Consider the following 25,723-nt stretch of genomic DNA (forward strand, 5'->3'; position numbering starts at 1 on the left):
ACCCTATAGTAAATGGGCTTAGCAGTGTATGATGGTGCACTGCTGACCACCTGTGTTTAATCCCTAGAGTCCCTTTGATTTCTATATGCACTCTAGCACTCTACAGTATAAGCATGCAGATGTGTGAACACAAACACAAAATCAACAATGTACTATAGTTCTCCCAATATATGAAGGTTTTGGGGCACAAAAATAAACAGTATACAGAATAATCCTATTATTACAATTTTTTGAGTCCAAATTCCAGACATGAAAATATTGTGAGACTGTAACCTAAGTTCTAAGAAATAAATAGGGGAAGTATGTTCACAATTATATATGTCTATGGGAGTTATTTTTGAGAACTTTTAGAAATGCATGCTCCCAGGTCAAACAAATCCAGATGAATATCTGAAAGGTAGGCCTGGAAACCTGTACTTCTGAAAAGCTTCTGAGAAAATTCTGGTGTGCACTCAATGCTTCAGAGAAGAACAAGTAAGAGAAACCTACCTGTGTGGCCTTGTCCCTCATGCAGGGTGCGGCTTGCCCACGACTGTCTCGGGGCCAGTGTCCAGCAAGGTATGGAGCTGCGAGAGTATCCAGGGAGGAAGTGCGTCGGATAATGCTGGAGGGGCTTGAGGAAGGTGGGCGTGTTTTGTCACCTAGGTATAAAGCAAAAGTGTTAATTTAAAAAAAGTTTTAAGCTTTATAGAAGTTCTCCAACCTAAATATGCAAAGCCCCGGCCCAACCAAAAACACTGACCATAAAAACAGAAGGAACAAGGTATTGATAACACAGCTGATTCCAAAGGGCTATATGCTATCATTTCATACGTAGTATATTTTAAAATAAGCAAATACTGTTAGTTCAGAACCTTGAGGCTTCAGCCTAGTATTTCTCCTTAGCAAGTAGCTATGCATACTCTTAAGTCTGACTCTAAGAAACAAATATGAATAAGGACCCTTAGAAAATACAGTTCCTGATTGAGAGAGATATGGACAAACAACTCCCTAACAGTTTTTTTTTTCACATGCTTATGTCCGTTCTAACTTGATAGCACTTTCTTTCTTTCTTTTTTATTGGATATTTTATGTATTTACATTTCAAATGCTATCCCCTTTCCTGGTTTCCCCTCTGGAAATCTCCTATCCCATCCACCTTCCCCCTGCTTCTATGAGGATGTTCCCCCTCCCACCAACCCACTCCCACCTCACTGCCTTGGCATTCCCCTACACTGGGGCATTGAGCCTTTACAGGACCAAGGGCCTCTCCTCCCACTGATGCCCAACAAGGCCATCCTCTGCTACATATGTAGCTGGAGCCATGGGTCCCTCCATGTGTACTCCTTGGTTGGTAGTTTAGTCCCTGGGAGCTCTGGGGGTCTGGTTAGTTGATACTGTTGTTCTTCCTATGGGGTTGTAAACCCCTTCAGCTCCTTCAGTCCTTTCTCTAACTCCGGGACCCTGTGCTCAGTTCAATTGTTGGCTGTGAGCATCACCTCTGTATTTGTCAAGCTCTGGCAGAGCCTCTCAGGAGACAGCTGTATCAGGCTCTTGTCAGCAAGCACTTCTTGGCATCCACAATAGTGTCTGGGTTTGGTGTCTGCATATGGGATTGATCCCCAGGTGGGGCCAGCTCTGGATGGCCTTTCCTGCAGTCTCTGCTCCACCCTTTGTCCCCTATTTCCTTTAGACAGGAGCCACTCTAGGTTAAGAATTTGGAGATGAGTAGGTGGCTCCATCCCCTAACCAGGGGCCTTGCCTAACCTCTGGATATGCAAAAATATCATATCCAGAACTCTCAGGTTCTCCCTCTCCTTTGTTGGGCATTTCAGCTAATCTCATCCCCAGTTGGGTCCTGGGAGTCTCTTCTTTCCTGGCATCTAGGACTTGCTGGTGGCTACCCCCAGTTCCCAGTGAAATGCTTTAACAGCTAAAAGCACTTGCTGATAAAACCTGATGACCCGAGTCCAATTCCCAGATCACAAAAAGATGAAGGAAATAACCAACTTTACAAAGTGGTCTTTATTTTTCTCCACATACACATGCTGTGACATGTGTCCTATATATAGCTATCATACAATATATGTATAGTAATAACAAGTAAAGTTTTAAAAAGGACTGCTGAGATTGGAAATTTAGTAGTAACTAACTAAAGCATAGACCTAGCATGCATGAGGCCCTAGCTTTGATCTGTTACAACTACAGAAATAAAAACAAAGTTCAGGGGCTGGAGAGATGGCTCAGCGGTTAAGAGCACTGACTGCTCTTCCAGAGGTCCTGAGTTCAAATCCCAGCAACCACATGGTGGCCCACAACCATCTGTAATGGGATCGGATGCCCTCTTCTTCTGGTGTGTCTGAAGACAGCTACAGTGAATAAATAAATCTTAAAACAAACAAACAAAACAAACAAAAACAAACAAAGCCCAGTACATACATTAGACATTTAAAAAGTTTAAAAGAATTTGTGGGCGATGGCACATGCTTTTAATCCTATCACCTGGTGGGCTGAGGCAGGAGATCTGTGAGTTTAAGGCCAGGCTAGTCCACAACACATCAACTTCTGGGCCAGAGAAGGCTATCTAGTAAGCTCCATTCTGAACACACACACACACACACACACACACACACACACACACACACACACACAAGAAATAAGGGGAAAACTTACGAGAATGAATTAGTGAACTGAGATATTTAAAATTCTTTGGAGTAACAGCAATTATTGAAAAAGGTGGCACAAACAATAAATAAAATACAAACAAAACTTAAGAAATGGAAGAAGGAAACTAATGAGATATTTACTGCAACACATATGCAATGTAAATTCAGAAGGATAAATCAGCAAGAAACATTGTTGAAAATGATAATGATCTTCCAGAACTGATAAAAGATAGTCTTCAGAATGAAACTGAAGCAGGATCTCAACATAAACTACACACTTCTACAAACAAAATCAACCTTGGAGAAGCACAAGAAGAAAAGGATGAATAGTTCTGTCAGTAAGAGCAGAGGCTTAAGACACTGAGGCAAGTTCATGGAATTAGAAAACTAACAGTTTATGATACCCTGGGCCAGCAAGGTAGCTCAGCAAGTAAAAAGCATTTGCCACCAAGTCTGGCAACCTATTCAATCCCCAGTGCCCAGTCACATGGTGGGAGGGGAAAATGACTCCCTAAAGCTGTCTCCACACATCTGCTGTGGTAAATGTACTCCTACAAAGGGTAAGACACTGAAAATCAGACAAAGATGACTTAACAACCAAAGACAATCTCTGACAATGATTTTTAAAGAAAAATACCACAGAAAGGAGGAAACCGAACCAAACAGTCTAAGAAGCAAAGTAAAGCAAGCAGTGAGTGAGTGTAAGTAGGCATTTACTGTAACAACACAACAATAACTACTAATAAAGAGACCTTAAAAACAAAATCAACCCAAAATAGGAGATGACAATGTGGGAATTAAGATCAGGGTGACAAAAATAAAAACAAGCAAAAAGCACAGGTTTCAGCCCAGGGCGTGTTTAACTCTTGGCACCAACTCTGAACACAGAGCAAGTATGTGCCAATATTTAGCTTCAAACTTCTACTCCCTGGTAAATTTCCCCTAATGTTTGATGTCCCCAAGAACTCAGCTGCTTTTTATTTCCTAAAATGGCCTTGACCAATGCTGTGACCAAAACTGGGTTTCTTCAGAATCACAAGTGCGAGAACTCTCCATAAGCAAATTGAGGGGACTCAGTATGAGAGCCAGACAGAGCAAGGAGAAGAAGGCAGGTCCTAAGAATGACATCATAGGGCACACTTGAGAGACACGTGTTAATAAAAAACACCTGTAGGTTATAAAGAAACCTACAATAGTATAAATCCCAGAATTCTAGTTGACAACTAAATCACTGTTTACATTTTAATTCTATTAACAAAACAGACCAAGTCTTGATAAACCAAGATAAACCTCAGTGCCCTGTAGCACCAGACATGTGATTTTTGTTGTTTTTCCGTAGACAGGGTTTCTCTGTGTAGCCCTGGCTATCCTAGAACTAGCTCTGTAGATCAGTCTGTCCTCTACTTCCCAAGCCTGATGGCTTGTTTGTTTTTTGTATCTAAGTACTGTGTTTTTAAATAAAATGATGAAAAGATTAAAAAATTACTATTAGGTTTTGAGATTTTTTTTCATTTTTTTATACCTAAATTTAGGGAGGCTACAGGCCATGGGCCAAATCTGATCCTCACCCTACTAATTTGCATGTATATTTTTAAATGGATAGAAAAAAATCAACTTATTCTTAAATATAGAAAAATTACATAAAATTCAAATTTTAGTGCCCATAAATGAAGTTTTTTTGTAACAGACATTCACATATTGTGCCTGGCTACTTCTGTGCTGTTAAGGCAATGTTAAGCGTATACAGCCAAGACCTTATGTGGCACTCTCATGGCTTCACAGTGTGGCTCAGTGTTTTTCACAGTGACAAAGTTACACTCTGCATAACTTATCTGGACAGAGCACCATAGCCAAAGATGTCAAAATGCAAAATGTCCCCACAGGCTCCTTATGCTGCCCTGGGAGGCTGTGGGAAAGGCCTAGCTGGAGGACGCTGGGTCACTGTGGGGCAGGCCTTCAAGTTTACATTCCTGCCTGTCTTCAGCTCTGTGTCTACTTCTGATCTATCCAGGTATGAGCAGGCTCCTGCAGCCACATGCCTGCTGCCACCAACCCACCTTCAGCCATGAAGGGCTGCATGCCCTGACACTGTGTGCTAGATAAATCCTGCTTTCCTTCTTTCATGCACTTTATAAAACAATGCAAAAAGTAGCCAATATAGGAGATAATAGTAAAATCTCATCCTAGATGAGGCGAGCCCTGTAAAACTGATCTGCTGATACAGAACTCTGAAACAAAATAAAGCAAAGTGTTACCCTTAAAGAAAACCCCCAACCCTGTTACACTAAAATGTCTCAAGAGAAGGCTCAGCAGATTAAAAGCACTTGCCATCAAACTTGACAACCAGAGTTTGATTCCTGGACCCCACATGATGGAAATAGAGAACTGACTATTGCAAGTTGCCCTCTGACCACCTGAACATTCTGGCAGACAGTCCCCCTAACCCCTGTGCCCCTGCCACACAAAGTAAAAATTGTAATACGTTTAATTATTACATTTCAAAAGTCCATGAATTTGAATTTCTCTTTTTCATATAAGCACGTGCACTATTAAATAATGTGCTGGCTAGTTTTATGTCAGCTTCACACAAACTAGAGTCACTGAAAAGGAGGGAGCCTCAACTGAGAAAATGCCTTCAGAAGATCCAGCTGTAGGGAATTTTCTTACTTAGTGATTGATATGGAAGTGATTGAAGTGTCCATTGTATACCATCCCTGGGGTGTTGGTCCTGGGTTCTTTAAGAAAGCAGGCCAAACAAGCCATGAGGAGCAAGCCCATAAGCAGCATCCCTCCATGGCCTCTGCACTGGCTCCTGCCTCCAGGTCCTTGCCCTGCTTGAGTTCCTGTCCTGACTTTTTCAATGATTAACAGTAATGTAGAAGATTAAGCCAAGTGAACTCTTCTCTCCCTTACTTGCTTTGTCATGGTGTTTCATCACAACAATGGTAACCCTGACTAGGACAAATAATATCTCTGGATTTCGCCTCATTACCTGGTTCAGTACAAGAGTCTGCTATTTACAATGCATGACTTTACTGTGTCATGCTTTCTACAGAAATATCTAATATAATTTTTCTTTCTTTCCTTTTTAATGTGGGGGAGAGGTCAGGTAAGGGTAAGCTTTGTTAATTTACATTTAACTTTAATATGGGCTTTATACTTTTTTTTTTTTTTGGAGATATGGTATTGCCCAAGCAGATTTCAACTGGCTCACGCTAGCCTCCTGCTTCAGCTTCTCGACTGCTGAAATCTATAATGTATTCCATACTTATCTTAAAAAATAGTAAATAAAGGCTAGGGAGATAGGTGGCTGTCAGTAAAGCACTTGCCATTCAAATATGAGGACCTAAGTCCATACCTCCTCGTAAAAAACTGGTATGGTGGCATGTGCTTGCAATCTCAGTGCTGGGACAGAGACAGGAAGAATCCTATGGTTTGCTGGTCCCAAGTTATTCAAACTAGTTCCAGGTTCAGTGAAGGACACTGTCTTAAAACATAAGTAGAGGACAACTAAGGATAACTCCTTATAAGCACTCAAATGCACACAAAGAAACAGGTAAGATTATACTGACAACGTGATTGTTCTAATTCTATATAATGGCCAGTACCTTGCTCTTCTTAATGCCATCACGTGTGAGAATACTTCTGGACAATTCTGTTTTACACTATTGTCATAAAGGTCTTGCGTAGTTAGTTCTAAGTTTCAGAGTTTAGTTACAAAAGACTCAACTCCACTAACGCAATAAGTTACAGCAGCTGTATGGATCATCACATGAGCTGCTTCAACACACTGTCCTAGACAGTGGCAACTATTTCACAAAAGCAATGCCTGTTATAAAAGCGAACTATCACAGAGAAACTTTGTGTAAAAAAATTTTTTTTCTCAATGTACACAGAACTTTCTCTTACAGCATATTTTGATTCAAGAGAATAAAAATGTCATGTCAGGGCTGGAGAGGTGGCTCAGTGGTTAAGAGCACTGGCTGCTCTTCCAAAGGTCCTGAGTTCAATTCTCATCAATCACATGGTGGCTTATGATCATCTATAATGAACTCTGATGCCTCTTCTGGCATGCAGGTGTACATGCAGATAGAGCACTCATATACATAAAATAAATAAATAAATAAATAAATCATTTAAAAAAATCATGCCCATAAATTCAAGAAAATATGTACCCAAATTATTATAAGAAATGAAAAGCAATAAATAACATGTTCATGTGTGTTCTAATTAAATAATTACTATATGGGATAACTGCAAAAAAAATGTTGACATCTAGGGCAGAAAGTCCATTCACAAACATGTATGTTTGTGCAGAGTTGAATAGCTCAAGTTGTCTGGTACATTTCTCCAACAAGACCTGCCACTGCTTTCTTTCCCATCAGCACACCAGCCAAAAAAACTGTATAAACAGGCCTGATTTCATTTCAAGATTTCCAATTACCCAACAGTTAAACTTCTACCAAACTTCCCCAAATCATTGGAGTTATTATTTTTATAGTCACACAGAGAAAGGAAGAGTTACATATGGTCACAAGTAAAAATCCTAAACATTTTCTTATGGTCAATGAGATGGCTCATCTGTAATATGGCTTGTTGTGTAAAACCGCTTGCCACCAAGCCTGATGACCGAGTCTAATCACATGGCTGAAAGCAAAAACTGACTGCTACTATCTATTCTCTGACCTCAACATGTACATTTATACACACACAAATAAATATAATTAAAAATAAATTTAATAGGACTCAGTAATTAAAACCACATACTGGTCTTATAGAGACCTGGATTTAAGTCTTAGAAAACACCTCTAGGCACCTCTAGGTCTGGCTTGAGAGGGACCTGATGTCTATGACTTTCACAGGAACCTACACTCATATACACAGGAACCAGATACTCAAACCAGGCAGATACTCAAACGTTCATAATTTAAGATCATAACAATAAAATATTTAAAAAAAAAACTTTAAACAAACATTTTCTGTGTTGAACCTGCTTTCCCTTAAACCACTCAGGTAAACACTGACTAAAGGTCTATGGGGTGAAATGTGGTAAGCCCTAGAAAATACAAAGACTACGTCACAGCCTGGTGAGAACAGTTTATACATTTACCTTGTCATAATTCTTTTTCAATGAAGTCCTGAGAATGGACAGATCAGTTGCCCCTAATTAATTATGAAGAGGTTATGGAGGGGTGGGGAATCTTGGAAGAAAAGATGACTCAAAGTTTCCAGTCTCAGATACAGACGTCCAGAGGAAGGGACTGATAGCCAACAAGACCCTTTACAACCTGACAGACTATCTCCAGCTCCAATCCCTCTTGAGCTGTGTGTACAGCAGTCCCTGCTATCCCATGCCTCCAAGTCTCTTTCTATGCTGACATCACCCTCATCCCTTCCTTTAGTTGGGCTAATCCATGTACAACCTTGCAATGTCGGTTCAGAAGTCACTCCTCTAGAAAAGCCAAGCCCAAGAGACAAACACTAGGCCAGGAGCACCCACTCCTGAGTGCTGCTGAAACTTCACTCAAGAAAAGGGTCCTATGCTTCTCATCAGAATGACAGAGTAAAGTGGCAATTCTGCTTCATCCCTGTGAGAAGCCAACTAACATATAAAAGTGTCTCATAAAAAGAACAATAAGGGGAAAATTAACATTCCTAGTATAGAGTGAAAAATTATAAAGGCCATTTTATGAAATATGTTTAGATTTTTTGCCTTACGGAAGGCAGAACTGAAAATAAGATTTCAGGCCTTCACATTCCAGGTGAAGGACACTTGCTGGATTACATTCCTCAAGCCTCTCCCACCTATGGGTGGGAGAGGCCCAAGGCAGAAAGGCATTCCTGACTACAGATAAAGATGCTACCACCTAGGTGGGGTAAAAAAAAAGTAAAGATAATAATCTGAAATGGCAGGATAGGGCACAATGGCATGGTAAAAAACACATTTTTGAGTAGAATGCAGGGCGATTTCCACATGACACTAATCATTTAGAGTGAGTACCTCTGAATTGTTCCACTGTTTTCATGTTTTGTATCTTTGACAACCCCTCACCCCCCTTCCCACTCCCCTGGTTTGTGGTTTTTCCCTTTAAAACCCTCCAAGGACTGGCCGAGGAGGTCGGACCTTGACTCCAGTGCGAGTACCTGATCAGACTGCTGGCTGCCAGCTCTTTCCCTAATAAACCTCTGCTGATTGCATCCAGGTATGGTTTCTTGTGATTTTTGGGTGGCCGAAATGTCCTGAGGCTTGAGGAAGGGGCTCCAGAGTTTGGAGCTCTTCATTAGTTACAAGGAAAAAACCATTTATCCCAAATGTGGTGGGGGCTTGTTATATGTCTTCTGTCAATAGCAGGGTTTGCAACAAACTTAGACATTTTTCTATTCAAATAAATCCAAACAATGGTTCAAACATGCTTAACTTGTTTTTGAAAGAACAAAGCCTATGAAAAGACTACATGTGGCAGGGTGTGGCACTGAAATTTTTAATCAATGCCTTGGGCTTTCAAATTCAGAGCTCCCAACCATCAGCTCAGACAAACTGGTTGCTTGTACCTTCAATGGTACCAGCAATGACATTAGCACAGCATCTAAAATCACAGCCTCCAGATATTCCTTTATACAAGTTCTATGGCCTTTGCCACAGTGTTAAACCTGCATATTTTTATAACTTGACTAAGGATTGGCTTAAAAGCTATGCTTTCTATTATCCACAAAATCAACAAGCAGAACGGATAAAGAAGATACACTTATTTAGAAAGGGGGGAAACTTTTCAAGTGTAAAAACAGAAGGACTGTAAGTAAACCTAACAGTGCCCACTCTCCAAATTTCTAACAGGTCATCGTCTAGTGATAAGCACTTATTAATAAGTACTTCTTTCTAGGTTTAAAATTAAATTTTATTCATTTCATATGTATGGGTGTTTCGCCTGCATGTATGACTGTGCACCATGAGGGCCTGACCTTCTAGCGATTTTTCTTAATTCTATTAGGGCTGCTGGGAAGTAGTGGCACATACATTTAATCCCAGCACTGGGGAGGCAGAAACAGGAAGATCTCTGAGTTTGAAGCCAGCCTAGTCTACAGAAAGTTTTAAGATAGCCAGGGCTACACAGAAAACCCCTGGAGGTTAGGGGGAAATTTAGTTATCAATTAAATAGGGTTTTGTAAGAAATATATAAGATAAGTCAGCCTAAAAAAAAAAAAAAGAAAGAAAGAAAAGGTTTTTTTCACTTACAGTTTTTGGAGATTTCAGTTTATGAATGATTATCTAGTGCTCTGTGCCTATGGTAGCAGCGATATCTTGGTGGGAATGAATGGCAGTGGAGGCCCAATCGCTAAGAAGTAAAAGGTCAGAAGGTCTCACAATCCCCTTCATGAGCAAACCACAAATAATTCAAAACCCTCCATCAGCCCCACCTCTCCAAACTGTAGCCCTACTGAAGGGATGATGGCTCAGTAGCTAAGAACACTGTCTGTTCTTCCAAAAGACCTGTGCTCAATCCCCTGCACCCACAAGGTAGCTCACAAACACCTGTACCTCCAGTTCCAGAGAATCCAATGATCTCTTCTGACCCCTACAAGTGGTACACATACACAATGTGCAGGTGAAACATCCATACACATAAAGATAATTTAAAGAATTGAATCTGTAATATAGGCCATGTAGGGGAGACTATAGCAGAAATGGTATGTATCTTCCTCCTTGGAAAGAAACATTACTTATCCTTGACAGGGCCTCCTATAGCCCAGGCTGGCTTCAAACTCACTATGTGTCTTAGTTAGGGTTTTGCTGCTATGACCAAGGCAACTCTTATAAGGACAACATTTAATTGAGGCTGGTTCACAGGTTCAGAGGTTCAGTCCTGTGCCCTTCCCCCAGGCCTGAGCAGGCCTGCAAAGTCATTTACCACAATAGACCAAGCAACAGTAGGACCTAGGAGATGCATTGCATTACCAGCCTTGGCTGCTGAGCTAGCCTTGACACCTTCCGGACTGCTATCTCCTTGCCCAGCCCCTGGGCTGAACTGAGAAGAGACTCTGGGGGGTGGGGCTTCCCCTTTATATGTGAAAGCAAATTATTAAACTTCAATCCTTGATCAGACAACTTTGTCTTGGCTTCATCTCTTCCCGCCTGTTCCCTATCCTCAGCCTCTCTTGCAGGTGAACCCTGTTCAGCTGTTGCTGCTGGCAGCAACACAGTCCATTATCATCAAGAAAGGAAGTATGGCAGCATCCAGGCAGAGCTGAGGGTTATACATCTTCATCTGAAGGCTGCTAGTGGAAGACTCATTTCCAGGCAGCTAGGATGAGGGTCTTAAAGCCCACACCCACAGTGACACAGCTACTCCAACAAGGCCACACCTCCTAACAGTGCCACTCCCTAGCCCAAGCATATACAAACCATCACACTAGCCTTAAACTTCTGACCCTCAGGCATCCACTTACAAACTGCTAGGGTTACAATCATACATCACCACATCCAGTTAATAATCTGTATTTTAGTTCAAATATCTAGACCAACTAACATATTGTCATATCAATCCATGGTCTTGCTATTTATTTTTTCTTTGTTCCATTTGTCTGTTCTTTCTTCCCATTTCATAACTAGCTAACCATCTACAGACACACTATCTTTCTTTGAAGTTTTGCTTGTTCTAGAGCTTTTTAGTATATGCACATTTACCTTATCACAGTGTATCTTCAAATTAAATTTTATTACTTTATATACAGTATAAGACTATGTCTTTCCACTACTGCACTCTGTCCTTTGTATTACTGCTGCCATGGATCTTATGCATACAGAATGAAGCCACAGTATGGTATAATTCACAGGTAAAGCAATTATTGTCTAAAGAAATAAAATAATAATAAAAATGCTGTATCATATTCATCCGCTACTCTTGGTGCCCTTTACTCCTTTGTAAGGTAAGATTCCATATGGCATCATTCTCCTTCCCCACAAGGAAAGAGAGTCTTTATTTCCTGTAGGTCAATTTCCCACATATGAAAAAGTATGTTACCTTTAAAAGATATTTTGGCTGTGTATGGCGTTCTATACAAATTTACAGTTTACCTCCTAGCATTTCAAAATATGCCTTATATTCTGTTTTCTGCCTTATGTTGGTTCTGCCAAGAAATCTGGCATCTCTATTGTTCCTCAATAACATATTTTCTTTGCTATTTTTACCTATCACAAGTTCTCAGCTGTTCGATTAAAATCTGCTTTTAAATGATGTGTTTTTATTCTTGAAATTATTCTTAACTGAACCTCTTGAATCAACTAGTTTAGCTTTTTATAAAGTTGAAATTTTTCAACCGTTATTTTTAAATTTTTCTTTTTCTTCCACCTTTCTTCTGGAAATAAAATTACACCCATATTGTTTTTTTGAGTCTTTATGTTTTTAGGTAGTTTCTATCACTATGCCATCAAGTTGGAGGGATTTTTTTTTTTTTAAACAGTCTCCACAAAGTTGTCCTTGGAACTCCACACACATGTCCACATACACATACCTCTCAAAGCCATAGACATGGACGTCTCTCACACATGCACACACAACTAAATAAAACTTGCCCAGTTACATCACTTGTTATTTCTTTGATCCTACCATCTCTTCATTGCAGTACACACAGTCCTGCACTCAATAAATTACTTTATTAGATTCCAAACACTACACTACAATGTTCTTGAGGTTGTTGGGCTTTATTTTGAAAGTCAGTTACAAAACCTGTAGATCAGCTTGATCTTTTAAAGCTTGTTTTGATCTTATTTTAAGAAAAAAATGGGAATAACCTTTTCTCTAGAATTTAACCCTACTATCAAGGCATAGTCTTTCTCGAGGCTTCACTAAACATATGGATGATTAAAACAGCAATGTCTGGTCAGTGTTTATCAACACCTAGCTTGGAAAACTACTAAACTTAGAGGTCCCGTGGGCCTTGTCCAGCCTCGTGGGAGTTCCTTGGTACACAAATTCCACACAAACTCCTTTAGCAAACACTAAGAGAGACTCTTGTGAAGATTGTCTTTTTCATGCAACTCCCTCTTCTGTGAAACCTGGTCCAGTTCTTTCCAGTTACTGCAACCTCCCTCCAGCCTACTTCCATCTCATCAATCTAATCAGGTCCATGTCCTGAGGCACCCTGAATGCACTGTAGTCTGAATGTGTCTTCTGGAAGACATCCATGGTAATCAGAGTTCACCTTACTAGGCCTTACTAGGCCTCTCAGGAACCACAGATTCTGTTATTATCTGAAAACAGCAGACTCATCACCCCTTAAAAAATCGGTTTGTTCCAAATCTTTAAGAAACAATACCCAGGATATGGACTGGCACAACCGTCTCTGAGGTCACCATCACCTAAAGTATCATTGCCACACTCAGCCCTTCAGAGTTTTCTTCCCCAGCCATCCCTTTAAACCTGCCCCCTCTCATGAGTGTTCCACTTTTCTCTTCAATGCACTGTCTTGCACACCCACAAACGGCTGCTTTCCTATCCTTTGTTCAGTTTTCTATTTACATAAAAGAGAGACAATTTCACCACCATAGCCAGAAACAAAAGTACCTTCATGTCCAAGTACTCATAATTCAAATTTCAACTAACTTATGGTTGACCATCCAGAACTAGAAACAAATCTTTCTCTTCAGGAATTATTTTAGTCACTGCAATTTTCTGGTTTTTTTGTTTTTTTGTTTTGGTTTGGTTTGGTTTTGGTTTTTCGAGACAGGGTTTCTCTGTGTAGCCCTGACTGTCCTGGAACTCACTCTGTAGACCAGGCTGGCCTCAAACTCAGAAATCCGCCTGCCTCTGCCTCCCAAGTGCTGGGATTAAAGGCGTGCGCCACCACCGCCCGGCTTGCAATTTTCTAAGAATCAAGAACTATAGAATAAAGAGCAAAGCAGATAGCTGACTACATTGAACACTAGGCAATTAGCACACTTACTAGGCACTTTCTAATTGCTTTCCACACAATACCTCATTTAAATATCACAATACCTTGGATTAAGAGATTACATCATGCCTTAGTTTTTGTCAATGTGACACAACCTAAATTCACCACAGAAGATGGAACCTCAGTTCAGAACTGCTTCAATCCAGGCATGGTGGTACATGCCATTAATTCCAACACTTAGGAGGCAGACGCAGGGGTAATCTCATGAATATAAGGCCAGCCTGGTCTACATAGCAAGGACAAATAGGACTATATAAAGTAGTATCAAAAAATCAAAAACCCAAGACAAAAAGGAAAACAAACAAACAAAAATGCTACAATCATGCTGGCCTGTGAGCATGCTATACATTATTGTCTTGATTGATGACTGATGTGGGAGGGTCTAGCATACTGTAGGTGGCAATACCCCTAGGCAGGTGGGCCAGAACTATAGAAGAAGAATATGAGGGACAAGCAGAGAGATGGCTCAACAGGTAAGGTACTTGCTGTGATGCCTGATGACAGGAGTTAGATCCCTAGCACCTACATGGTGAAGAAGAAAACAGACTCCCTAAAGCTGTCCAATAACTCTTAGACTGCCCCTCCCCAACACACAATGTTTAATTAAAAACATTTTTTCAACAACATATTCTGATCATGCTTTTCCCCTCTCCCATCTCCTCCCAGATCTTCCCCACTACTCCTCAAAGCCACCATACCCTTTTTAGCCCTCTCTTTAAAAAAAAAAAAACAAAAACAAAAACAAACAAAAAAACTCCAACAAAAAAACAAACAAAGCTGGGTTGGTGGTGGTGTACACCTATAGTCCCAATACTCTGGAGGCAGAGACAGTCAAATCCCTGAGTCTGGGTGCCAGCCTGGTCTACAGAGTAAATTCAGGACAGCCAGGGCTACAGAGAAAAAACATGTATGAGGGAATGGGGGGGGGGGGTTGAAGATGGGTGATAAAAATCAAAACATACAAGCAAAAGACCATCAAGACAAAACAAACAAAAATCCCAAAGCAGTAGAAGACAAAAAGTCTACAAAAAGCTGGGCAGTGGTGGTGCACCCCTTTAATCCCAGCACTTGGGAGGCAGAGGCAGGAGGATTTCTGAGTTTGAGGCCAGGCTGGTCTACAGAGTAAGTTCCAAGACAGCCAGGACTACATAGGGAAACCATGTCTCAAAAAACAAAACAAACAAACAAGTCTACAAAAATACCATTGAGTTTATTTTCTGTTGGCTAAATATTCCCAGGCATAGGGCCTACCCTGAAGTACGGCTAATATACCCAGTGATATACAACTGTAGAAAACTGCTTTTTTCCTTTGCAAGAGGGTATCAACTGCAGCTAGCTTCTTGGTTCTCACTCCTAGGACCTGGACCTAGCCAGGCCTGAATCTGTACGTGCTGCCAGTCTCTATAATTCAAACGTGCATGGGTCCTGTTGTTTCTGTAAGACACTGTTTCCTTGAAGTCACCCATCTCTGGCTCTTACAGTCTTTCCATTTCTTCTTCTGAATAGATCCCTGAGCCCTGGAGGGGAGAGGTTGGATAAAGACATCCCATTTAGGACTGAGTGCTCCAAGTTCTCTTACTCTCTCCACAGTCAAGCTGTGGGTCTCTGAGTTAGTTCCCATGTTTTGCAAGAAGCAGCTTCTTTGATGATGGCTGAGCAAGCACTGATCTATGGGCATAACAGAGTGCCGTTAGGAGTCAATTTATTGCTGTGTTCCTTCAGCAGAGTGGATAGTATTTGCTTTTCCTCTAGGCCCATGATCTACCTAGTCTCAGGTTCTTGGTCACCCTAGCACTGTCAGTCATGAGTTCTACCTCAAGGAGTGGTCCTTAAACCCAATTAGAGTAGATGGTTAAACCCACAGAGTTTGTACTGCACTCCTACTACTGCACCAAAATATCTCCCAGGCAGATCAGAGTTGTGGTGACAGAGTTTGAAGCTGAGTTGATGATCACCTTCCCCTCTGGTAGGTAGTACATAGACTACCTTCTAGGGCCATGAAGGCTACTTCATAGCAGTGAAACCTCTAGTTAGGCACTGGCTTAACTTCTCTGTGTTGAATGTGAAGTGTTGGCTTCAGCAATAGAGTATTACCATCAATTTGCAGAGAGCAACCAATAGCCTTGGCCATTACCTAAAATGTTTAGGAGTTCCCATGGGGCCCCTTTGGCCGAAAACTCAGTGAGATGTAATCCATTCCTGGTACTGGAGGTTTCATTTGGTCTAAGATGTCATGTTAGGGCATTGTCTCCCCCATTATTTGGTGACTCCACTTTCATATGTATGAAATGTAAGCTTCTATAGTAGCAGGTTTCCAATTAATCCCTCAACTGGTCCTTAGTCTTAGTTGTTCCTCCCATATTCTCATATTCCCTCCCAAACTATCACTTTGCTGAGTTCCTATGATGATTAAACAGAAAAGAAAAGAAAAAAGATGGTGTATTTTACTTGCCAGCAAACCCTGAATGCAAGATGAACCCATGGTACAAGAGTAGCATGAAGGTTATGGGGGTGGCCAATCACTTTTGAACTAGATTTGAGTCCTGCTCCATAGTAGAGAATCCCCCTCCCCCATGTCTGCCTGTCTGCCTGTGTCTATCTGTCTGTCTGTCTCTGTCTATCTCTGTCTGTCTCTGTCTCTCTCTGCCTCTCTCTCTCTCTCTCTCTCTCTCTCTCTCTCTCTCTCTCTCTCTCACACACACACACACACACATACACACACACAAACACACACACAGAATGATCCTGGAACATGCTGAAAAAGAGGACAGAAAAAAAATGTAAGAGCTCTAAGACAGGGAGGAGCACTGTGGAAGACTGTCTTCTGGACACAGCATGGCCTCTGCACTCATGAACTCATCCCAGCTTTGGTTACTGAACAAGAGCAGTCAACACTAATTGGGCTCTGTGAGGAAAGAAAGAAAGAAAGAAAGAGAGAGAGAGAGAGAGAGAGAGAGAGAGAGAGAGAGAGAGGATTAGTAGATTAGCACAAACACAACAAAAATACCTGTGTGTTAACACCAATTTTCAAAGAATGATAGTCAAAATACAAAATATAAAAATGTATGCACAATTTCAAGAAAACTTGTTTTGGTTTTGATATAGAGTTTCTTTATGGAGCCCTGCCTGTCCTGGACTCAAAAGATCCACCTGCCTCTGCCTCCCAAGTGCTGGGTGGGATTAAAGGCAGCACTACCACGGCCTGGCAATTTCAACAAAACTCAAGTTTTATATTTCAAAAGGCACTTTTAAAATTGGGCAGCCAATACACTCATGATACTATCCACATCCTTAGCTTCAATTCTCTCTCCTACTTTCTATGAGACTTTCTGCTTGCCTTATATATATAGCGAAAGAGGTGAGCAACAATCAATTCTGGACCAAGCTTGCCAAATGAGCCTTCGGGGTTGCCTGATTTCAATGGCAATGGCATTCATTCATTGATCATCTACTACAGATATAGAAATAAAGAAAATAGTTTCTGCCATTGGAAAGCTTCTGTTGTAACAAAAAAAGTAAGACACACAAAGCCAACAAATATGCCAGGTGCTAACACACAACAAAGCAGCACAGGGAAGGGAGATGCACTCTTCATGGGGCTGTCACTTTACACACACGAGACAAAGCAAAGGTTCTGAGGGAGAGAGAGCATGCCTGAACTATTAAACACCACTGAACACATTGATTCCTGCAACCATCACAATCCACAAGTTTTATTTTCCCAGGCTGCAGAGATGGCTCGGTGGTTAACAGCCATCTTTTTTAACTTTTTCTAAAAGTTTTTACTTTTTTCTTAGAAAACTAATATGTATTTATCATATGCAATATTTTACAAAATATCCATACACTGTGGAACACATATAGGTAACTAATTAACATATTCATCTTTTTAAAAAATGATTTAATATAGCATCTGACCATACCCAATTTTGCCAGGGACTACCCTTCCTACCTCACCCACTGGTACGCCTACAAACAGGCAGTAGAATACATCGGTGAAAATGTAGGCTCTGCTGCCAAACTGGATTAAAATCCCTGAGCTGGCTAGGCAGGGCAGGGCATGCATGCCAAGAGGAACGAACTCAAAGCTAATGTAGGTTACATAATAGACCTGTCTTGAAAGTAATAACCAAAAAAGAATTAAAGAGGAGGGAAGAAAAAGAAAAAATAAAACAAAAGAAAGAAATCCCCTGAGCTGTTTAATACTGAATGCAAGTTCTTGGCTTTGAATTTGTGGTTTCTGTCTGCATTTGCAGTTTCCTCTTCTATAAAATGAGGGTGTTACAACAGTGGTCCTTTCTTCTGGAATTTTAGGATCCTTTTTAGATTTTGTTTGAGACAAAAGGTCTCATTTTGTAACCCAGGCTAGCTTGGAACTAACTAGGTAGATCAGGATGGCCTACCACATACAGATTCCAGGCCACCTGAACCACCACATACAGACAGTGGTTGGGGAGACTGCTCAGAGGTATTTGCTGCACACAACTGACAACCTGTGTGATCCCTGCAATCCATAGGAGAGAAGAAAACAAATTCTAAAGTTGTGTTTTGATCTCCACAAGCACACCATGGCATGCCCCGCCTCCTTCATGCCCACAGATAAGAGATGACTTAGCAGTTAAGGGACATGTTGCTCTTTCAGAGGACTCGAGCTCAGTTCCCAGCACCCAAATCGGGCAGCTTACCACCACCTGGAAGTCCAGCTCCAGGGGTTCCAATAGCTTCTGAGGGCACCTACAAAAACATGCATATGCATACAAACAAATAAGCAATAAAAATCTTTTAAAAATAAATGAAAATTAGAATTGTCTCTCTCTGCCGTAACACACAAAAAGTAATTTCAAATACTAAACTACACACATATCCCTCTCATCTCCTCCTACCTCTTTCTTATACATTTAATATGTGTTCAGTTGTGATGCTTATATAGAGATTAATATGTATCCAATTGTGATACTTACATAGAGAACAGAATTTGAGCAAAAACAAAAAGTTTGTTCTATTAAGTTTGTGTCTCAAAAAGTAAAACAGGAACTAGGGAGATAGCCTGGTGGTTAAGGTGCTTATTGTGCAAGCAAGAGAATGAGTTGACACCCAAGAAAGCCATAAAAATGGCAAGTGGGTATGGCCACCCACCTGTAATTCCAACCTCAGAAGGTGAAGACAGAATTCTTAGAGCAAGCTGGTTAGCCAAAGCCATATGGAGAGCTCTGGCTTTCACAAACAAACCTTGTATCACAGAATAAGGTACAAACGTGATCAAGAATAATTCCTGACAGCACTCAAACAATAATAGAAAGTGGGCAGTTAAAATAAATACAATTCATCCCAAAGAAGTCACTCTACATTAAAAAAAAAACCAAACTCCCAACTTAACTCAAATGTGTTCAACTTGGGATGAAAAGATAGCTCATGGAAAATGTTCCTTCCTTACAGGCATGAGAACCTAAGTTTGACCCCAGGTATCCATGTAAAAATGCTGAATACAGTGGCACAGATTACAATCCAACCACTGCGGAGGCGGAGGAAGAGACAAGAGGAGCAATAACAGCACAATTAGTGAGCTGCAGGCCAAGCTGGATGGCGTTTCTGAGAACAAACAAGAAATGTCCTTTGTCTTCCACATGTGCACAGCAATACATGTGCATCAACACAAACATGTACAAACACACGCATGAAAGTGTGTAATTTTATACTCAGCATATCATATCTTACTGATTTTTTTTAAGTTCAGTAGGTATAGTTAATAGCTTTAATCTCAGCACCCAGGAAGCAAAGGAACTAGGATCTCTGAATCAAGACCAGCCTTGTCTACAGAGTGAGTTCCAGGATACCCAGGGACAGAGAAACCCTGTCTCAAAAATTAATTAATTAATTAACTAATTAAAGTTCATAAAATGCCTTTAATGTGAATGCTCTGACTAAATCTGCAATGTCCCCAAAAGGTACATTTGTGACTAAATGTGTATACACACAGAGAAATAAATGTTATTTTAAAACTTAAAAACCTAACAAGATGGTTCAGTGGGTAAAGGTGTCTGCTACAATGCTTGATAACCTGTGTTTGTTCCTCAGGACCCACATGGTGGAAAGGAGAGAAAGGACTCCTTGAAGTTATCCTCTAACCTTCATACATGCCAAGGCAAACATGAACTATCTCATGTACAAGCACATGCGTGTGCACACAAACACATTTAACAATTTAAAATCCTCTAAAATTTAAAAATGATTGAAGCGTACATCAGGTTATATATGTGTACTATGATGTAATAGATGGATTCCAAACAACAACCAAGTCTAATTAGTCTTAAAAAGTACAGACAGCCCTGGATGCTTAAGTGCCATCAGACCTGAGACCTCAAGAACTGACATGAATAAGCTGGTTGGGTGGGGGGAGGGGATCTAGCAAAGCGCATACAAAGGGCTAGAGGCAGTAAAGAGCACCAAAGAAATAAAAATATGAGCAATATAGTCATACATAGCACGGAAAATACACTTTTCCTTTATTTCCTTTATTTCATCAGTGACAAAACACTATGTACTTTAAAATTTTAAGTATCATTTCAAAGACATTTTTGCCAACTCTCTAAACAGGAATCTCTTCTGTGTACACACTCAAGCACTTCTACAACTTACTGAACTCATCCTGGCCTTTTAAATCCTTGAAGAAAAGGATTTCTTTTATCTCTTTAGCATATTATTTTGTGTTATTTTACCATTTTATGTGATCATGTCACAGAAAGGAAGAGTATACAGTTCCCACTTTCTGTATAAAATGCTACCTATGCAGTCATTTACATCTGAGCCCTCTGGTACAGACACCTTTTCCTTTATTTCATCAGTGACCAGGTATAGTAGTCCATGCCTGTACTTCCAGCACCTGGGAAACAGAGGCAAGAGAATCAGGAGTTCAACCTCAGCCTTAGCTGCACAGCAAGATAGAGGCAGCACTTATTTATGTAACATCTATGGTTGTTTTCTTGCCACAAACAGCAGAGGTAGTTATAAAGACTAAATAAATGAATTATAATTTAAAAATATTTACTATCACATACTTTTCAGCAAGGTTTGCTTTTTGACTTTTTAACAGCTTTCCTATTACTTTAGTAATCTGCCATGTTGCATGGTGGCAGGGGAAATAAAATTTTTAGAGCAGAAATTTATACTTAATATAATTTTCTATTTACATTAAAATGCCTTATTATTTTCATTGTAGACTCTTCATAGAAACCACAACTATACATCTTCACAGTTTTTACAAATATGAATGTTTATTTTAAGCAGAAAAAAATTTTCCCTTAAATATAAGATTTGACCTTGTGGTCATATGGTGGTTTGAATATGCTAGGTCCATAAGGAGTGGTACTATTAGGAAGTATTGCTAGAGAAAGTGTGTCATTGTGGGCATGGGCTTTGGAGGTTTCCGCCTATGCTCTACCCATTGTAAAAGAGAGCTTCTTCCTAGATGCCTAAGGGTGCCAGTCTCTCTTGGTTGCCTTCAAATCAAGATGCAGAACTCTCAGCTCCTTCTCCAGTACCATGTCTGCCTGCATGCTGCCATACTTCCCAGTATGATGATAACGGACTAAACCTCCGAAACTGTAAGCCAGCCCCAATGAAATGTTTTCCTTTATAAGAATTTGCCTTGGTCATGGTGTTTCTTCACAGCATTGGAAACCCTAACTAAGACAAGTCACATAAAAGTTGCACAAAAGAACATATTCCATGCTCAGCTCAGGGAATGGTGCCACCCATAATGGACTAGGCCTTCCTAGGTCAATTAACAACCAAAGCCACAGACATGCTGACAGTCCAATACAATCTAGGCAATCCTTCAATTCAGACTCTGTTCTCAGATGACTCTAGGCTGTGTCCAGTTGATAATAAAACAACTGCCTTTTACTATTTGCAATTCATTTACCAATAAAATTGTACACTCTTAACTAAGGAAGAAAAAAATGTCTTTTTATCTTTTTGTTTAGTTTGAGGCAGACTCATGTAGCACAAGCTAGCCCTGACTGAACCTAGTTATATCGCCTACACTGACCTCAAACACCTGATCTTCCCTGCCTTAACCTTCTGTGTTGGGGTTGTAAGCATGTACTACAATGCCCAGCTAAAAATGTGATTTTTATAGGGCTGAGGAAAGAGCTCAATTGGCAAAATGCTTGCCCTGCAACAAGAATCTACCTATAAAACTGCTGGATATGGGTGGCACCAAGAAGGGAGAGAAACGTAGATCCCAGAGGATAAACTGGTCAGCCACCAAACCTACCAGGTAAATTCCAGGACAGAGAGCAACATATCCCCTGCCCCACCCCAGTCAAAAAAAAAAAAAAAAAAGGTGATAGTAGATACCTGAGGTTGTCCTCTAGTTTCCACACATACCCACACCCAACCCACGCACCCATTCACACATGTACAAGTCACTATCCAAACTTACAGTATCCCCTTCTTCTGACATAGTCTAAGAGCAGCCCCCTCCCCCCAGATGTTGGAAATTACAGGGTACTTGCTTAGCCCTAGATAAACTGTGTTTTATTTTAATTTTATATTTTGTTGTATGTTAGGCAGAGGAAATTTCAAGGCAGGACAGAATTCAGGCTGTGTCATGGTTATTGCACTCTACTCTCAAGTCTATAGGAACAAGAGCAATAAATATGGCAGAGACAGTTTTTAAAATACCAGAGTTTTGTTGAGGAAAGAGTTTAAGCAAGCTTAAAGTTGCAGCTGGGGAGCACACTGAGATAGAAGCTGTAGGTGCTAAAAAGAAACTCTCCTCTCTATGCTAGAACAAAAGGAAAAAATGTCAAAGGGAGAGAACTTTTTCACCAAGTCCTCTTTGAAGCTTTAAAATATAAGGAATCAAATTTCAAAGTACAAGCACTGTAGTAGAGCTAGTGTCTTTGCCTGTCCCATGCATACACTACCCGAAGCTCTTCCCATTGTAAGGGACACAAGCTCTTGTCCCTCAACGGGGTGAGACATGATCAGACTTAGTTACTAATAACACTTCATCCTTCTAGGTATACAATTTGATTCAGGGCTCACAACCTACCACAGTTCTTTCCCTGGAAGTGTTCTGGCTAGAACTGATTAAAAAGAAGCCCTGTGTGCCTGGTAGACCTCACAGATGGAAACACTAGCCTACAACTGTCTGCAACCATCTCTTGGGAAAGATGTCTTGGGTTAAAAACTTGAGAAAAGCCAGGCAGTGGTGGCGCACGCCTTTAATCCCAGCGCTTGGGAGGCAGAGGGAGGCGGATTTCTGAGTTCGAGGCCAGCCTGGTCTACAGAGTGAGTTCCAGGACAGCCTGAGCTACACAGAGAAACCCTGTCTCAAAAAAACAAAAACTTGAGAAAAGAGAGTTTTTCTTGATTATAATTTGTTTCCCCAACAACAAAAGTGGGTCTAACAGCATTGTTTAACAGGCACCTAATAAATACTCAAATTTAGAGAGGAGTTCAGAATGAAGCCAACAGAAACACACATGAATCATTCAGTAAAAGTGTCCTGGAAAGCATTTTATCCTTGTCATCAGATCTATCCATTCTTAGATATGCAGAGATCCTTCAATCCTACTATCACTCTACTGAGTTTAAAGGCTGCACTGGCATTTACAACCACAGATCTGGAAAACCACCACGTTAGCCAATGACCAACAACAAAAAGAGTCAAACAAGTCATGTGGCAATTTGCTTTACTACTACTCTGGCTTTGGCCCAATAAAGCACTCATGGTTACAGATTTTATAAGGAGGAAATCCACGCAAAGCACTTGTGATCCCTTCACGAGACGCACAAAGATCATAAGGCCGAGGACAGCCTGCACTACAGAGCTAGACACCACCACACACCCTGCCCTGTCCAGAACAAGTCAAAAAGCAATGTTCATATAGTTTTTTTTTCTTTCTGAAGGATGGTTTAAGGAAATACTTTCACAATGATATGCCTAAAAATTCCATCTAAAACAATATAAAGAACATTTTTTTCTTAGTTATGTTCCATCTTTGCCAAAATACCTCCAAAAATAATTTTTTATAATTCAAGTTTGATTCAGTTAACAGAATAGCTTCCAGAAAAAACAAACTAAAGAATTTAAGAGGAAAATGTCTTCTGCTTTAACCCCACAAACACATGCATTAGCAGCAGACCCTGTCCTTTTGCTTATTTTCAACTTTAGTATGTAATGTATTTCCTGAGAATAAAACAGAACAATTTAGACTTATACACATGTGGCACTACAACCGAGACACACCCATATGAATTACACGATTGATACAGAAAAGCATGTACTTTTTTTTTTTTTTAAAGACAAAAGGGCGCCCCCACACCCCTGTACTAGAACAGGCACTGCTTTGTTTTTTGAGACACAAGTTTTCTCTGTGGCCCTGGCTGTCCTGGAACTCACTCTATAGACCAGGCTGGCCTCGAACTCATGGAGATCCACCTGCCTCTGCCTCCTGAGTACTGGGATTAAAGGTGTGCTCGACCACACCAGCTACTACTGCTTTATTTCCTTTTTTTTTTTAAGCCAACCTATCTACCTACCTTCCTTCCTTCCCTCCCTCCCTCCCTCCCTCCCTCCCTCCTTCCTTCCTTCAAGTGGATATCCCAGAATTTACTCAGGTTGGCCTTGATCTCAGAAATCTGCCTGGGCCTGCCCCCCAGGTGCTGGAATCAAAGGCAGGCAACCAGTGCTTTAATTTTTAAGGCTATTCTAAAATTTCCATCTCAGCATCAGCATTTATTTCCCAAACACAGATGCAGACTTAAAAGGCTGGAAAAATAGTTTTATCTAACAGTCCCTATTTTTTCCAACAAAGTCTAGCAACTTTTCCAGATCATTCTGCCCTTTGATTCATCACTGTACTAATCACTGTACTTCAACCAGAAACAAAATCAAGAAGGAATGCTATACACTATATATAATGCCCTATTTTTGTGTTCCTTAAAAGTGTTATCTTAATATGACACCTATTTTATTTATTTATTTATTTAATGTATGTGAGTACACTGTAGATGTCCTCAGACACACCAGAAGAGGGCATCAGATCCCATTACAGATGGTTGTGAGCCACCATGTGGTTGCTGGGAATTGAACTCAGGACCTCTGGAAGAGCAGTCAGTGTTCTTAACCACTGAGCCATCTTTCCAGCCCAACATGATACCTATTTATAATAGGAGTATAATGGATGAATTTTATTATATAATATTCTAAGATTGTTTTGAAATAATCCTCAAAATAAGATGTAAATTGAGCTGGGCATGTTGTTTTATGTCTTTAATTCCAGCACTTGGGAAGCAAGTGGTAGGCAGATCTCTATGATTTCAAGGCCAGCCTGGTCTACATAGCAAGACCTAAGGTAGCCAAAGCTATATAAGGCTTAAAAAAAATGGAAGTATCTGTTTGTACATGTACACTACCTGTGTACACACCTACATACCACAGAGCTCATGAGGAGGTCAGAAGACAACTTGAAGGAGTTAGTTCTCTCTTTCCACCATGTGGGTCCTAGAGGTTGAACTCAGATGGGTAGACTTAGCAGCAACTACCTTTACTTTACTCATCTCCCCAGTCCTATGAAATACTAAATTCTTACTCAGTTCTCTGGTCCCAGGCATTTTCATTTATGAAAAGAGAGCCTAACTTAGAAGTATACATCCAATTATATTATCCTTTTCCCTTTTTTTTTTTTTTTTTTTTTTGCTGATACAAAAAATAAAACTGTCAGAATCTACTATCCTATATATCACTTTCAAAACAACTTTTTAATGTTATTGTTACTTTTACATATGTGTATACATATCTGTCTGTGTGACTATATGCCATGTGTGTGCAGGTTCCTGAAGGGGGCCAGAAGAGGGCATTGAATCCTTTAGAGCTGGAATTACAAGTGATTATGAGCCATCTGCTATGGGTGCACTGGGGTCATCTAGGAAGAGCTGGAAGTGATCTTCAACACTGGTACCTCTCCAGCCACTCCAACGTGCTCTGTAAAATAAATCCTCATAGAGAGAGCATTATCATTTATCAACCAATGAACCAACAAATCTCTCTCCTCCTCCTCCTCCTCCTCCTCCTCTTCCTCCTCCTCCTCCTCTTCTCCTTCTTCCTTCTTCTTCTT

At 40.5% G+C, this 25,723-nt stretch overlaps 1 protein-coding gene across 2 annotated transcripts in view; it reads right to left on the reverse strand.

The window, feature by feature from the left end:
• Fam117b (family with sequence similarity 117 member B) overlaps positions 1–25,723 on the reverse strand; it is a 71,707-nt gene that overhangs the window by 34,384 nt on the left and 11,600 nt on the right. For both annotated transcript variants that reach the window (XM_034498304.2, XM_076931832.1), the window contains exon 2: positions 490–641. In XM_034498304.2, coding sequence (XP_034354195.2) covers positions 490–641 — 152 coding nt within the window. The remainder of the gene's footprint in view (positions 1–489; positions 642–25,723) is intronic.

The sequence above is a fragment of the Arvicanthis niloticus genome, chromosome 3 (assembly GCF_011762505.2).
Source record: "Arvicanthis niloticus isolate mArvNil1 chromosome 3, mArvNil1.pat.X, whole genome shotgun sequence".
In the NCBI taxonomy this organism is placed as follows: domain Eukaryota; kingdom Metazoa; phylum Chordata; class Mammalia; order Rodentia; family Muridae; genus Arvicanthis; species Arvicanthis niloticus.